Source organism: Tauraco erythrolophus, chromosome 1 (assembly GCF_009769465.1).
Source record: "Tauraco erythrolophus isolate bTauEry1 chromosome 1, bTauEry1.pri, whole genome shotgun sequence".
Taxonomy (NCBI): Eukaryota; Metazoa; Chordata; class Aves; order Musophagiformes; family Musophagidae; genus Tauraco; species Tauraco erythrolophus.
This window is the reverse complement of record NC_141465.1, coordinates 1,356,818-1,372,086: the sequence shown is the minus strand read 5'-3', so window position 1 is coordinate 1,372,086 and position 15,269 is coordinate 1,356,818. Positions and strand designations below refer to the sequence as shown.

General features: G+C 58.6%; 1 protein-coding gene across 1 annotated transcript; it reads right to left on the bottom strand.

The window, feature by feature from the left end:
* Positions 1 to 1,770: 1,770 nt before the first annotated feature.
* Positions 1,771 to 5,648, bottom strand: GAPDH (glyceraldehyde-3-phosphate dehydrogenase). The gene is made up of 12 exons (XM_086609598.1): positions 5,615 to 5,648; positions 5,084 to 5,127; positions 4,413 to 4,512; positions 4,119 to 4,225; positions 3,949 to 4,039; positions 3,649 to 3,764; positions 3,448 to 3,529; positions 3,133 to 3,284; positions 2,920 to 2,998; positions 2,608 to 2,691; positions 2,373 to 2,470; positions 1,771 to 2,056 (listed from the first exon to the last, which is right to left on the bottom strand). The coding sequence occupies exons 2-12, from the start codon at positions 5,104 to 5,106 to the stop codon at positions 1,987 to 1,989; spliced, it is 1,002 nt and encodes a 333-aa protein (XP_086465724.1). The 5' UTR covers positions 5,107 to 5,127; positions 5,615 to 5,648; the 3' UTR covers positions 1,771 to 1,986.
* Between the last annotated feature and the right edge of the window lie 9,621 nt (positions 5,649 to 15,269).

Genomic DNA, 15,269 nt, shown 5'->3' with positions numbered 1-15,269 from the left:
CTCTTCCTCCACCCCACCCCCCAGGTGGTGTGAAATCACACATTCCCACAGCAATTTGATCTCAGGTTGGATAGGGCTCGCTCCTGTTAAATAAGAACAATTCTTTGTTCCGGCCAAATTTTCAGGCGGCCTTATCTTGCTCGGGAAGCATAAGGCTTTTTGAAGCGTTCCTGCTTTAAACCCAGTTCAAAAAGTCTTTGGTTTACAGGGGAAAGCAGGCATTCCTCCCCCCAGCAAGGTGTTTCTGGATCCCCTCTGCATCTCCAGGTTACCAAGCAGGGCACTCGCTGGCACGCACACGAGCACGCGGGCAGCGGCATGCCGGACAGATGTTCACAGCATCCAAAGCACAGCAATCAAGGATGGGATGGGATCAACCCAGGGCTCCTTTGTAAGCCTGACAGGCTACACCTCTCCCCAGTAGAAACCCAATTGCACAGGGGGGCTGCCCCCAGTTACCCCCAGCATCAGGCAGCTCCCATTTTACTCCAGTTACCTAAAGCTGCCGCAGAGTCGTTTGTGGGGTAAGCTGGGCATTGCTGCTGTCCCAGCTCCTATCCAGAGGCAGGTTATTCAACCTTTTTCTCTTTGCAAAACAACTTTTGAGTCATCGCCCTCTGGTCCAGTAAACATTGAATTTTTACGCAGCCCAAATGCTGGAGATAAGCAGCTCCAGGGAACTACGTCCAACATCCCTTCATCCTGGGAGCTTAAGTCCTCCAGCTCAAGTCCCTGTTCCAGATCAGGGTTCTCAAGCAGCTGCGGTGCAGACACCAGCTCCAACCCTGCCTGCCAGGGAGAGCGTGACACATCACCTCCGAGACAGTGAACCCAGCTGCTAAAAACAAGAGGAACGTGCAATTTTGTGCGACACGTTGCTTATCTACCCCAGCACCCGCAGGTCACAGAAGGCTCAGCCCCTGGCCAGCAGCGTTCACGCTTCCAGGAGGAGGTAACGCAGTCCCTGGCGGAGGGCTGACACTCACCTTGCAGAGATTTGCTGCTCAGGAGCTTAACTGCAACTGCCCCTCCTTCCACATAGAATTAAGCCAGAATTAAGACTGGCCACCACCATGCTAGCACCGGCCTCCGACACGTCCCTAGGCAGCCATTTCCTCTCGGGCGAGTTGATTCATTTCAGAAGCGTTAAAAGCAAATTAAAAAAATCCTCCTTGTAACGTTTCTACTAAGGCAGGGGGAAGGAGAAGAAATAATTCCCGTTTCTTGTGCTACTTTGCCAAACCAATGCAAAAAAAAAGGTCATCTGCTCGGCACTTGATTCTACGTACCCATCAGACGAGCAAATCCAGACAGCAAGAAAGTGGCTGGAGCAGCACAGCTGCCTTCCGTGCTGCCATGCAGCAGTCCTGCACCACACCTCCTTTTGGCTGGCGGGCAGGAGCCTTGCCTCTCACATCTGGCTCCAGCAGCTCGCCAACCTACACGCCACCGCCCAGCTCACCGCAGCGTGGCACTCGGATGGGTGCTTGCTGTTCTGCCCAACTCGGGTATCCCAGGATCTCACCGTGCCTGTGCGTGGTGGCCCGAGCTCTCCAAACAACTTTTTTGGCATTTCCCATGTCTCTGCCACCTGGGTTCACAGCCTTGACACGGTGGCCACCCAGCACTGCTTAGAAGAGCTGTCCCAGCAGCTGCAGCCAGGCTGGCAGGGCCCATCTTACAGCAGGCACCCACATTTGCTCCTTACACCCCCCGCCTTGCTCCCATTTCCCACTGACAGACAGCCAAGGCCCTTCAGATGGTGATCACTTTTATTGATGTAAGTAAGGTGGAACACAAACAGATCAGTTTCTATCAGCCTCTCCACCTCCCCCAGGCTCGGGGAGAAGTTGGAGGAGTGGGGGAGACAAAGGAACAGAACTGGCCTCTCACTGCGGGATGCAGAGCTAAGCGGTGGTGACGAAGGGCAGGGGCTCCGGCCGAGGAGAGTCCTGCTTCCCGAGGCAGGGGGGCTGTGCGCGCGGCTCACTCCTTGGATGCCATGTGGACCATCAAGTCCACCACACGGTTGCTGTACCCATACTCGTTATCGTACCTGGGGACAGAAAGAGAAGCGCCGTCAGGAGTGATGGCGTTTCTTGCATCCCCTTCCTCCACCCTTCCTGCTCCTCTGCCCCATCCCACGCAACCGAACCAGGTGGCTTCCCATCCACTTCCAGTGAAGAAAGCAGGAAGCCTTCCATCCACCCCCCAACAGAAGGCTGAAGTCACTTCACACGTTAGAACCACCCTACTCCACAGGGGTCTGTGGATCACCCTGGCTTTGCCAGCCTGGCAGGGACAAATGGGACAATAAACCCTGTCCGTGCCAGCCCCCAGTCTCCCCCCACCACCCCCAAGGCTGTGCCTACCAGGAAACCAGCTTCACGAAATGGTCGTTCAGTGCAATGCCAGCACCCGCATCAAAGGTGGAGGAATGGCTGTCACCATTGAAGTCACAGGAGACAACCTGCAAGGGAGAGGAAATTGTAACACGTGCAGTCACCTGGAGCAGAAGTGCCCAAGCCAGGATCCCAGCGAAGCTGCAACTGTCAGAAAAATGGGGCCAGCACCAATAACCAGTCCAAGAGACTCAGAGTTACTGACCTGGTCCTCTGTGTATGCCAGGATGCCCTTCAGGGGCCCATCAGCAGCAGCCTTCACTACCCTCTTGATGTCATCATACTTGGCCTGGGAAGAGAGAAAGGGAAGATGGTCAGATGGACTCACACAAAATGTCCACCAGGGGGAAAGGGGGTGAGGAGAGACATGTTGGGAGCACCACAGCAGGTGCTGTATTCACAAAGACCAAATCTTAGGGAAAAGATGGATGCAGAGGGTGATTCCAGGTACGAGATGGAGTTTACAGGAAGCAGGAGCAGGTCTGGAGGTTGTTAGGGCCTCGTCCACAACACTTACTGGTTTTTCCAGACGGCAGGTCAGGTCCACAACAGAGACATTGGGGGTTGGCACACGGAAAGCCATTCCAGTAAGTTTCCTGTAAGAGACTTGAGTCAGCAGGGAACAGCACCCAGCATCCCCTCTGCCAGCTGTCCGTTCCGCTAGGAACGGGTCAGAGCAAGCCAGGCAGCAGCTGCCTCCTCCTGACACCCACGGAGGGACAATACTTACCCATTGAGCTCAGGGATGACTTTTCCCACAGCCTTAGCAGCCCCAGTAGACGCTGGGATAATGTTCTGGGCAGCACCTCTGCCATCCCTCCACAGCTTCCCAGAGGGACCATCCACTGTCTTCTGTGTGGCTGTGATGGCATGGACAGTGGTCTGGGAAAAGAGAGCACAGGAGTAAGAACACAGCCAACACTCCAGAAGAAGCATCCCAAGCTCCTTCCCATCTGAGGGGACACAGGGAGCACAGATGCTTCCCCTCTCACATGATGGGACCTGCAGATAAGGCTCCCTGCTCAGAACCAAGCTCCACACGTACCATAAGACCCTCCACGATGCCAAAGTTGTCATGGATGACCTTGGCCAAGGGCGCCAGGCAGTTAGTAGTGCAAGAGGCATTGCTGGGTAGAAAGAGAGAGGAAAGCACATCAGCTAGAGGCAACACATCCACAGAGGTGAGATGAGACCCTACACAGCTGGTGAGAGCTCCAGGCCAGAGAGCATCTTCCTCTCTCCTTACCTGACAATCTTCAGAGACTTGTCATACTTGTCATGGTTGACGCCCATCACAAACATGGGAGCATCAGCTGAGGGGGCAGAGATGATAACACGCTTAGCTCCACCCTTCAGATGAGCCTGGAAAAAGAGGAGGAGATTAGACAACCCAGAATCCCTGCAACAGAGCTCACTTCTTCAGACAACCTCTTCTCCTTCCCAGCCCCATCCCTTCCTCATCTTGAGGGACTCCACACACGGGGATGTGTCCCACGGGCAGGTGCAGCAGTACCCCTTCTTCCGTGTGCCGCTGTGGCATACTCACCCCGGCCTTTTCCATGGTGGTGAAGACACCGGTGGACTCCACAACATATTCAGCACCAGCATCTCCCCACTTGATGTTGCTGGGGTCACGCCTGAGGAGGGACAAAACCGTGAGAGCCGCTCTGCGCGACACCTCCTTTCATCCTCCGGAGATGCCGGAGGGATACTTACTCCTGGAAGATGGTGATGGCGTTCCCGTTAATCACGAGTTTCCCATTCTCAGCCTTGACAGTGCCTCGGAAGTGACCGTGAGTAGAGTCATATTTGAACATGTAAACCTAAATTTAGGGAGAGAAGGGGGGGAGGTCAGGCACCCCGGCTGCCATCTCCCCAAACCCTGCTCTGCCTCAGTCCAGCAACTCCAACCGCCGAACCTCCCAGCCCTCCGCCTCTATCCCGCACCCGTTCTTCCTGGGAAGCTGCTAGAAGGGAGCCAGAGGAGCCCTGCTCAGGGAGGCAACTCACCATGTAGTTCAGATCGATGAAGGGATCGTTGATGGCCACCACCTGGACTTTGCCGGAGAGGATGGCAGCCCGGGTGACCAGGCGGCCGATGCGGCCAAATCTGAGGAGAGACACACAGGGGTGAAGAGGAGCTACGGGAACGTGCCAGCCGGGCACGGCCGCTGCCTTCCCTCGGGACCACCCACCGCTCCCTGCCCGCCGGTGCGGGGGGGAGCCCGGCAGCCCCGTCCAAAGGCCGCGGCGCTTCGGTTAAAGATTAAGAGCGACCCCCGCTCCGCAAAGGTCAAGCGCTAAATTTACTGAGCGCCCCGGGGATCCGGTTACTCCTCGGCCCGGCGGCAGAAGGTCACGTTCCCCCGGGCCGCTACCGACACACGATCCACCGGGCGACCTTTCGGTGGGGGGCTGCAGCCCGCCGGCGGGGCGCGGGGACCCCCGGGGGTTGCGGGGGGGGGAAGGATGGGCGGGTAGGAGCGGTGCTTCCGACGTGAGTCACCCCGGAATCTGCAGGGGGAAGGGACTCGGCAGCCCGCCCCGCTCCGGTTCCTCCGCCCAGCACCGGGGGCGACGGTGGACGGGGATCGGTGGGGCACACCGCTTCCCCCCGCACCCCTAAATCTGCCCCAACGCCCTTGAGGCGACCTTGCCCCCCCCCCCCCCGCGGCACTCACCCGTTGACTCCGACTTTCACCATCTTCGTCTCTTCGGGATGTTCCTGCGGGCAGAAACGGCCGGTGAGGCGCTCGCGAGCGGCGATGGGGGGGGGGGGGGGGGGGGGGGGGGGGGGGCGGGCAACCGGCCACCGCTCCTCGCCTGCCCGCGCGCTCGCCAACCGCCGGAGGCGAAGGGGGGGGGGAGGAGGAGGAGGGATGCACGCGCTCGAACCCGCCCCTCCCCCCCCAGCGATCCCCTCCCCCCGAGTTCTGAGTCCCAACCCCCCCCCCCCTCCCTCCCCCCCCGCCCTCCGCCGCCTCCATTTTGCGCCGTTCCGCACCGCTCCGCCTTTGTGCCCGCGGGCCCCGCCGCCACGCGGCTCCATCCACCCCGGGGGCTGCCGCCCGCCACCCCCCCGCCCCCCCTTCCCCGCGGTGGGGAGGTCCTCCCCCACCGCCTCTCGCTTCCCCTCCGCATCATCATCATCTTCTCCTCCTTCCTTCCTCCCCCCAAACCTCCCCACCGCCCCCGCTTCCCCCCCCCGTTACCTGCTGCCTCCAAGCCGCCCCGGCGCGCAGTGAGAAGGTGGCGCAGCGCCGCTCCGCCGGTATTTATAGCCGCGGAGGGGACGGGCTGCGGCCCGCCCCGTCGGGCCGGCGCCGAATAGGAGCGCGGGGGCCGGCCCGGGCTACGTGCGCCCGCGCTGCGGGTGCGGCTGCCTCGGTCACCTCCCGCTTCTACCCCCAACCCCCCCCCCCCCGCCCCGGAACAAAGGCCCGAGAGTTTGGGGGAGGGGGGCACGCAGCGGCCTCCGCAGGGTGAGGGTGCAGCGTTGCACCTTCCCTCCGAGCCGCCCCTCGGGGGGGGTGGTGGGAGAGATGGGGTCATCCCGCAGGCACCGTGCGGCGGGGAGGTGTCCCCGGGGTGGGGAAGGGCGGCTGGATCTTGCCCGGGGAGGTGGGAAGGACGCCGGGGAACGGCGCGCGGTGCTTCCACCCGCTAACAAAAGACAGACGCCCCCTGCCCGGCTGCAGCCGGTGCCCCGCTCCCTGCCCGCCCGCTCCCCCGGCGTGGCGGCGGGGGCAGAGGGGACCGCAGCGATGCTGCGGACACCCCACGGGAGCTGCAGGTCTCCGGGCGTCTCCCATTTCCTCCAGTGCTGGGTGGCAATGGGAGCGCTCTCACCCCCGCGCCGGGGACCCCCCTGCCCGCCTTTGGCTCCCCGGGTGGGTTTAACCGGGTGCGCTCCGGGTGAAACCCCCGGCCCCGCTCCCTCCCCGGCAGCGTGGGCACCATCTTAACGAGGCACTGCGGCACTGCAGCTACTCGCGGGACGTGACGGCGGAAATCCTGCCCGTCCGCCGCCTCGGCCCGCCTCCGCCGGCGCGCCCGGAGCGCTCCCCGCATGGCCGCTGCCTTCGGGCTCCCTCCCCGCGCCGTGCCCGGCTGCATCCCGCCGCCTCGGTGCGGGGTTTGGCACAGCGCGGGTGTTGCAGGACAAACCTGCCTTAGGCGCGAGTCCCGGAGCGTGTTGGAAAGCCTGCGTCCCTTGGGGAGGGGGTTCTGGAAGGAGGTGTGGGAATGGTGGGCATGCAGATGTGGGCTGGCAAGGGGTGTTGGCAGCCGGCCTGCCCCGCTGGTTGCTCGGCTGAGCCAGGCTCCGGCTGGGCTGTGAGGATGAGGAGGGGGCTGGGGGAGCCACGCAGGTACCGGGGTGGGGGACAGAGAGGGGTCACGCAGCTCCGACGTAACCCAACCCTCCTTATCCCGCTGCTATTCCCGGTGCCGGCGGCTAAGTTTAGCCCCGATGGAGGTTGCGACCTTTTCTTAAAGGCCAGGGGCGACGGCCCGCGCGGTGCAGCGGTGGGCTGCGGGGCTGCCAGCCGCGCCGGTGTGCCCGGTGCGCGGCCCGCCGGGGCGGGGGGGCGGCTGGGGGGCAGCGCCTGCACCGACGGGAGGCCCCTCTGTTTGCTCGGCAAACACCGCAGCGCCGGGGGGAGGAGGGGGGGCAGAGGGCGGCCGCGATGAGCCAACGCGGCCCTTCGGCCCCGGTGCCCGCTCCGCGGTCGATGCCTCCCCCGCCGCCCCCCTTCCCCCCCCCCCCCCCGGGCACCACCGCGCTGCAGCCGCGCGTGCGGCCGTGCCCACGCGGAATGGCGGCGCGCACCCCGCATGGCTCCGCAGCCACCTCCCGCCATGACCCCCGCCGAGCTCGGACGCGACAATTAACACAGCTAGTGTTTAATTAGCGAGCGGGGCCTCGAGCGCGGAGAAGAGGGAGGGGGCTGCCGGCGGCGGCGGAGCCGGGGGATGGGGAGGGGGGGGGTGTCCCCGCATCCCAGCGGCAGCGGCGGAGCCGTGCAGCATCTCCTCGGAGCGCCCCGCCGCATCCCCGCCGCCGCCCCTCGGTCTCCTCCGGGGTTCGCCCGGGGCTCCTGCGGCTGCGGGGAAGCGGGACCGGTGAACCGCTCCGTCCCGCAGCGCGCTGCCCGCCCGCCAGCCCCCAGCACGGCCCCGGTGGTCCCGGTGGTCCCGCGTCCCAGCCTTTGCCTCGGCTGCGGGCGGGTGGGGGTCCCGCAGCCTGCCCCGCTGCCCCCGGGCGCTCCCCACCACCCAAGTCTCCCCTCCCTTCCCGGACTCCGTGTCTGAGCCCGCACCGCCGGCCCTCTCCCTCGGGGCCCCGTCGAGGCTAACAGCCCAACCCGCTGAAGGTCCCAATCCGGTCCAGTTTTAGCCCAAAACAGCCCCTGGGCACGGCCTTCCAGGCCCAGTCTCCCGGCAGTGCCCACTTGCGACTGGCGAGGAGGGTCTTGCGCCAGAGGGAGGGACGGGCGGCTCTGGCCCCGGGTGGGAGGAAGGGGAGAGCGGAGGAGAGCGATGGAGGGCCAAAGCCCGACCCCTCCTTCGTGTCCGGTTTGCCCAGCGTGGACTCGGGCTCCAGGGGCAGCAACTGGGAAAGGAGCGTCTAGGATAAAGAGAGAGGAGAGCGGTGAGAGCGGAGTTGCCGGTGCTTCTGGCGATGAGCGTCGTACCCCCTTGTAGCCCACTGCCCACACCTTCCCGTGGGCTCGGGCAGGACCTAAAACGATGCCTGCACTCGGGCACTGTGCCCGTGACGTTGCATCCAGACACAGGGAAGGGCTGGACCAGCAGCTCCTGCAGCCTGAAATGGTTTCGCTGTCTGAAAGAGCCGGCAGGCAGCTGCTGTGAGCCTCTGCGGGTGTGCAGGTCACCCCGCGCCTGTCCAACCGTCCCCCCACCCTCTTCGTGGAAGGTAACGGGCTTCAGCCCTTGCTCCTTTCGATGCCGAGCACCTCCGTCTGCCCAGGCTGTTTTTTCCGGAGGTCTGGTGGGAAGGACGGACCGGCCGCAAACACTTGCTGATGAAGATGAGGAGGAGGAGGGAGCAGAGCAGATGTGAGGAAGGGGGACTCCCCATCTGCTGGGAACACTCTGGGTTGTCTGTGCCGGTGGGCACATGCTGATCGTACACCCTGGCACTGCCAGTAGCCTCCGGCTGGAGGGAGGCAAGGGTCGGGAGGTGCGCTGGGCGCAGTGGAGACATGGCATGGCTGCCCAGGGAAGTAGCTGTTCCACATCTGTCCCTCCCCTGGGTGCTGAGCTAAGGCTGAAGCTGCCTCTGTGCGGCTCTTCTCGGTCGCAGAGTTAACTGAAGCGGACACGGGCATCTTCAGCGAGGAGCGAGAGTGGTGAGTCATGGCAGGATCAGCCTCGTGATTTTAGTTCACGTCCTAACTGCTCCCCCGTAGCTTTCCCAGGGTGACGTGGGAGCAAGGTGTTGGCGCCCAGGTTAGGGTTTGGGTAACAGGGAGCTGGGTAGATTTGAAAGCCAAGAGTGTTATTGCTATAATTGCTGATGATAAAAGGTTTACCCGAGTGAAGAAGCCCTTAGCTGGCATCCTGAGAGGGCCTCTTGGCCTTAAAGAGGGGCTGCTGGGGGGTAGTACTGAGCTCAGGAGTGAAAATCCCAGCCTAACAGGATGCGCCTTCCCTCTGAAACAGCAGAACCAGGCTCTGAGCACGAGGAGGGACATGGCTGCAATTTCTGGTGGCTGCTGACACAGGGCAGTTAGACAGGACCAGAGTCTTTACCATTAAAAACCTCTGCAGGCAACGTGGGGAGTCCCCCCAGACCAGAGAGCACTGTAAAGCTTTTGTCTGTCTGCTCCCTTGTAGTCCTGGTGCTCCTCATGAGCTGAGTTACAAAGATCCCACCACCCCAGAGCTGAGGCTGTTGGACCGAAGGGGAGGCAGCAGTGAGAATAGACAGCAGCCTCCGGTAGCCGAAATTTGGGACCATCACTTGTTCCGGGTTCAAACACAACCTCCCCAGATTGCCCCTCCGCTCCTAAAACCTCCCTCAGGTCTCTCCCAGTCCCTCCTACCTGTAGTCTCTGTCCTGGTAAGGACACAGTCTGAACGCTGGCAGAGAGCAGAGCTAAGAGGAGGAAAAGCGAGCAAGGCCACGACTGGAGCCCCAGCATCATCATCTTCTCCCAGGGCTGGCGGGAGGCGAGGCAGGACCCGCAGCATCCGTGTCGGATGCAGTCCCTGGCCCCTCTTTGCCTTTATAGCTTTGGTCCTGGCAGGCGCCCGGCCCCCAGCTACCCCCCCCAGAGCTCCTTAACCTTTCAGCCCTTTTGTCCAGGGTGATATATTTCAGGGTGAGCTCAGCAAGACCCCCTTCCTCTAAAGAAAGGATAAAAAAAAAAAAAAAAAAAAAAGACACAAAGGTGTTTACTGAGTGTCTGGGAAGACAAACGTGAGTCGAGCTGCTGCTGGCCGGGCCCTGGAGGTATCTGTCAGGGTCAGGAATGGGGTGACACTTTGCAACATGTCCCAGGGGGGGATATTGAATGTGCTCCTTGTGGGCAGAGTGCTGGTAACGCTGTTTTTCTGCTCGGCGTGGGCAGGAGCCAGCCCAGCGAGCGGCCGGCGCGCTGCCGGCGGGATGCAGCCGATGTAAATTCAGCTCTTCCACAATGCAGGTTTTCGTTTTTACTGTCTGTATCTCGGTGAGCTGGCTGGCCTGGGAATGGAGAGCTCTTGCTGCAGGAGGTGTGCGAGTTCCAGCACTGGAATTAGTTAGAATTCCTTCCAACTCTACGGGATTTGTAGCGGTGACGGGAACGTGGGTGTATAGCGGGCGTATAGCTTGCGGGCCGGTTGTCCCGATCACCATCCCGAGGGCTGGGCTGAGTTTCCAGAGGAACCAGCAGAGAAAAGAGCTCGTCGAGGCTCAGCTTGCACTTTCTCAAGCTGAGGCACACAATGGAGGTGGGCTGGCGAGGAGCAGATTCCTCCCTCCTAAATCTTCTGGCCATTAGCTCCCCCCCCTTTTGTTTACCTCTCCCATTTTACTGTGGTTTCTCACCAGTTGAACAAGGCAATGAGGTCACTGTTTGGAGAGCAGGGTGCAGGAGTCAGCCTGGGGGTGAGGACAGAGACGGATCAGGGGAGAGGGATGGGGGGAGCTGTGCCCCAGCACGGGCCGAGTAGTGGGTGTGCTGGGTGAGCTTAATGACACCTTAAACTTCCTTCTCCAGTACCGTTGCACAAAGCAATTGCCTCAAAATTTGACAGGTAGTGTCCTGCTGCCTGCTTTTGTGGTTTTTTTTTTTGGTGTTGTTTTTTTTTTTTTTTTTTAAGAAAAGAAGAAAATTGCAGAGATAACAAAAGTCACAATTCAGATATTTTCCTGTCTTTGTTTCCCTCCTTCCCTCCCTCCCTTCCTTCCCAGCATTTTGCACTTGCAGATGCAGATTTGTGGGTCCTTTTCTTCCCTACCCAAGGAGCCAGAAAGTTTTCCGAACTGTTTTGCATCCATGAAAAGTCAGTGGGGGGCTTCAGCCTGGAGCACAGATGCTGGAAGCAGGAGAGGCTTTGCGCAGGTGGGGGCATCCCAATATGTTAGCTCTGCCTGGTACCTGTGACCCGTGGGTGGTGCTGGTTCCAGAGCAAGGCTCTGGTGATCCTGTCTGGTGGTTCCATCACCCCTCGCCTGGGCCAGCTATCTGGGGCACGCCGGCGAACGGATAACGGCCTCCACCGAGATGTTTTTGTGGGGAACAGGGTTACTTTCACACCAACCTTTTAACCTACAAAGCACAGGGGGCTGCTGGAGAGTCACGTGGGCATTCAGATGGGGTGCCTGGGCACAAACTGTGTGGGATGTCAACAGGTTGCCCAGAGAAGCTGTGGCTGCCCCATCCCTGGAAGTGTTCAAGGCCAGGTTGGATGAGGCTTTGGGCAACCTGGTGTAGTGGAGGGTGTCCCTGCCCATGGCAGAGGGTTTGGAACTGGATGATCTTTGAGGTCCCTTCCAACCCAAACCCTTCTCTGATTCTATGTGTGTGCACTGCCAGCCCCTCCGTGTGCTGGATACCGCACTCTTTGCGGTGTGAGAGTTTCAAAGGGGTGGGAAAGAGAGGAAGGAGGATGGGAAGTGAGCACGTGTTCATCCCACATGCAAGATGTCTCAGAGGATGTTGTTCCGTGCTTCCCAGTCACATTCGGCCATGCAGAAGCAGCTGAGTCAGCCTGCTAGAGCGTGCGTGCTCCTGGCAGGACAGCTGCAGGCAGCTGCATCTCAGGTTGAATGCACCAGTTCCAGGAGTCAGCTCTTTCCTGAGCAAAAAAGGTAAGTACACAAGCAGTGATGCTTTGGTTTTCGTACAAAACGTAGCAGCGGCTTGATCTGGCATCCTTTGGATGTGGTGGCCCCCACATCTGGCAAGAAAAATGCCAGTAATGTGCTTGCAACTGCTCCAAATTCCAGCCCTCTTGCACGCAGAGTGAGCCCCGTGGGGATGGACGGGCTCTGAGCTCTCAAGTGATGCGTCCCCTCCTTGGGTCCAGCCGAATCTGGGGTTAGCAAGAGGGAAGGAGTTGTCTCTGTCCCATACTAAGCAAAAAAACTTCAGGGACTGCAGAAAATTTGCAAATTTTCTTGCAAATTCTTGCAAAGCCTGGATAAACTGCAGGTGCTCAGTGCCTCAGTTGCAGCTGCTCCGTGTCCCAGATCCTTGCTGGGGCTGCGGGACGGAATAGTTGCTCTGGCATGCCCTGGCAGTGACTGTGAAGTGAAAAGGCTTTGGCAGACAACAAGTCCCCAATCGCCCCAGTTTTCTCAGGCTCAAATAGGTTATTGTCCTCTCCTCTCTGGTGCTAACAAGTTTCCTCTATAAAAACCCTCCCCCTCTGATGGCGAGACACTGGTTCTAGAGCTTGCAAGACCACCAGAAAAGTGGACTTCTACTGAACCACAGTCTTTTACAAACAGTTGCTTGTAAAAGGAGTGGAGCAACTGGAGAGTGGGAGGAGTAGGAATGGGTGAAGGAGGAATGGAACACCCCTTGGCCCATGGTGGTGGAATGGGCTGCTGGTTGCTGCAGAAGCAAGGATGATGTTCCTGTCGTTTGACTGGTACCACGTGTAGGAGCCTGGAGCCTGCTGTGACCCTCAGAGATTGGAAACACCACTGATCTTGGCACTGAGTAATCCCACTGCCTCAGAAGTGAAGGAGTGGGATTACTCCCTCGGTAGCAACTCCTGGTCGTTGTGGCAGCCACCAAAATAGCTGCCTTCATGGAACAGAAGGGCACCAACCAGCTGCTGAAGGCAGGAGCTGCTGCGTAGCTGTTCAAACCCCTCTTAGTTTTTGCTTCATCTTTCTGCAGGACTCCCTTTGTCCATGGCACAGGATTGCTACGACTTCCTCCAGTGCCAGGAGAGGCCAGTGAGGAGAGGGGGATGCTCCACCTGAACAGCCTGCAGAAAGGAGCTAAGAGAAGCTGCCACTCAGTGACCTTCCATCGTCACTTGACCAGGCAGTGCTGTGCCCAGGAAAGGGCAAAAGATGGACTGCAAAGCAGTGAAGGAGCCACTGCGTCATAGAATGGTTTGGGTTGGAAGGGACCTCAAAGACCATCCAGTTCCAACCCCCCTGCCATGGGCAGGGACACCCTCCACTACACCAGGTTGCCCAAAGCCTCATCCAACCTGGCCTTGAGCACTTCCAGGGATGGGGCAGCCACAGCTTCTCTGGGCAACCTGTGCCAGTGCCTCACCACCCTCAGAGTCAAGTTCTTCCTTAGATCCATTGCCCCGTGTCCTGTCACTACACGTCCTTGTCCAAAGCCCCTCTCCAGCTTTCCTGTAGCCCCTTTAGGCACTGGAAGGTGCTGGAAGGTCTCCCCGGAGCCTTCTCCAGGCTGAACAGCTCCAACTCTCCCAGCCTGTCTCCATAGCAGAGGTGCTCCAGCCCTCGGATCATCTTCATGGCCTCCTCTGGACCTGCTCCAACAGCTCCATGTCCTTCTTGTGTTGGGGACCCCAGAGCTGAATGAAGTACACCAGGTGGGGTCTCAGGAGAGCAGAGCAGAGGGGCAGAATCCCCTCCCTCGCCCTGCTGCCCACGCTGCTCTGGGTGCAGCCCGGGACATGGTTGGCTTTTGAGTGGCGTCATTGACTGCCAAACCTTCCTTCCATCTCAGAAAGGTGCCTGAGTTGCTCTCCTGAAGGAAAAAGTTTAACCACTTGTACTGGCAAAGCGTGGCCTGAAGGTAAAGCAATGCCCAGACGGTTTTATGGCCACCTTGTTTCCTCCATCCACCCGTTCCTATCTCCTTCCCTGCAGTATTGCCAACTTCTTATCTCCCATACACCCCGATTTCCTGCCCAGGTTTGTACAGCCTGGAGCCTGGGTAGGAATCCAGATGTGCTGCTCCTTTTTCTTTCATTCCCATGTGTGAGTGACGTTCCCTGTGGGTGGTGGAGAGGGAATGACATAGGGAAGGACATAGGGAATGACACGCATGGCTGCGGCGTGTTTACGGCTCACGCCGTAGCTCCTGCCTCCCTCTCTTGTGGCCTCCACTGAATGTTTTATCAGGGACAATGGGCAACGGAGACAACACTGCTGTAGCTTTCCCATCTTTGTATTTCATGTGATTGCCCTGTTTTTACTGGATTTTTCGGGGGGGATATATTGGTATCTGGCTGTTAAACTAGTGGCTGCGAGGAGGCTGATCTTTCCAGTGATTCCAGTGATCATGGGATTCGAGGGTGGTGTTTGGTCCAGCAAATACACCTGTCACCCCATCGTTCCCTCGTCTGCTTGTTTCCACAAGCATCTAATAATGTTTATGTCCAAGCGAGTATTGGCATTAAAAATCCATATTCTCAGGCCAATATAAAGCCATAAAATTTCTAATGCTCCTTTTTCTCAGAAGGACCAAAATGAGCCACAGTAGTCTTTTATCACGGCTTCGGCAGCCGGGCCAGAGGAGAACCAAGGAGCAGCATCTACCTCCTGGCAAACCGAGTGACCACAACTGCAGGAACGTGGTAGATCCTCAGAGACAGAGAACGTGGAAGACCTGCAGGAAGCTGGTGACAGGAGGACCCTTCCCATTCCTGCCCAGCTAGCCACTAGTCTGCTTTTTAGGCAAGTGACAGGTAAGAGGAAATAATTCTGTCCTAATAGCTCTGGGACAAATGCCAATTTGCCTGTGAGACAGGTCAAAGGTTGTGTATGTGAATAGCACAAATTCAGATTTAGGGCACTTGGTGTTCACATGGAAGTCCAAGGAGTGCCGGGAGTGACTTGAGCACTGATGCGGCATTCCTGGAAGGAAAGAGCTTAAGTGCCAGTTTTATTTTGAAACATAATTGGATTCACAGCAAATACATTCCAAAAAGTGCAGTGAGACAACCACTGTTACCAGGACACCTGGTAGCTTTGAGTTAGGCAAAAAGAATTATAAAATTGTGGTTTTTTGTTTTGTTTTGGTTTTCTATTTTCAAAAACTCATTAGAAGTTGAATTTTTTTTCCTGCTCACTTTGCATATTCTCTGTTGAAGCACTCTAGCTTTTTTTTTTTGTACTTGGTGGTCAGTTTGGCTCTTCTTAGGAAGACTTTCTTCCAAAGTTTGTTTGGTTTGTTGTTTGTTTGTTTTTTTTTTTTTTAATCAGAGCAGCTTACTTCGATCTGCAAAGCCAGGGCAAAACCAGCCCAAGTGGCAGCTACGTTCATCACTGCCCTTCTTTGTGGGGATCTCAAAAGACAGGCTTGGAATTGCTTTAGCCTGGTGGGTAACTTCCATTTCATCCTCAGTTAAAGCACTGTCATGTTGTGGGTAGTTCAGACAAGAGAAGACGACTGCTGCATAAAACAAGTT

Bases quoted from the DNA above. Each gene is read 5' to 3' on its own strand.
- GAPDH (XM_086609598.1), bottom strand. From the start codon at position 5,106: ATGGTGAAAGTCGGAGTCAACGG. The intron at 4,513-5,083 runs GTGAGTGCCGCG...GTCTCTCCTCAG, and splicing joins GTGAAAGTCGGAGTCAACGG to ATTTGGCCGCATCGGCCGCC. The intron at 4,226-4,412 runs GTGAGTTGCCTC...CCCTAAATTTAG, and splicing joins TCATCGATCTGAACTACATG to GTTTACATGTTCAAATATGA.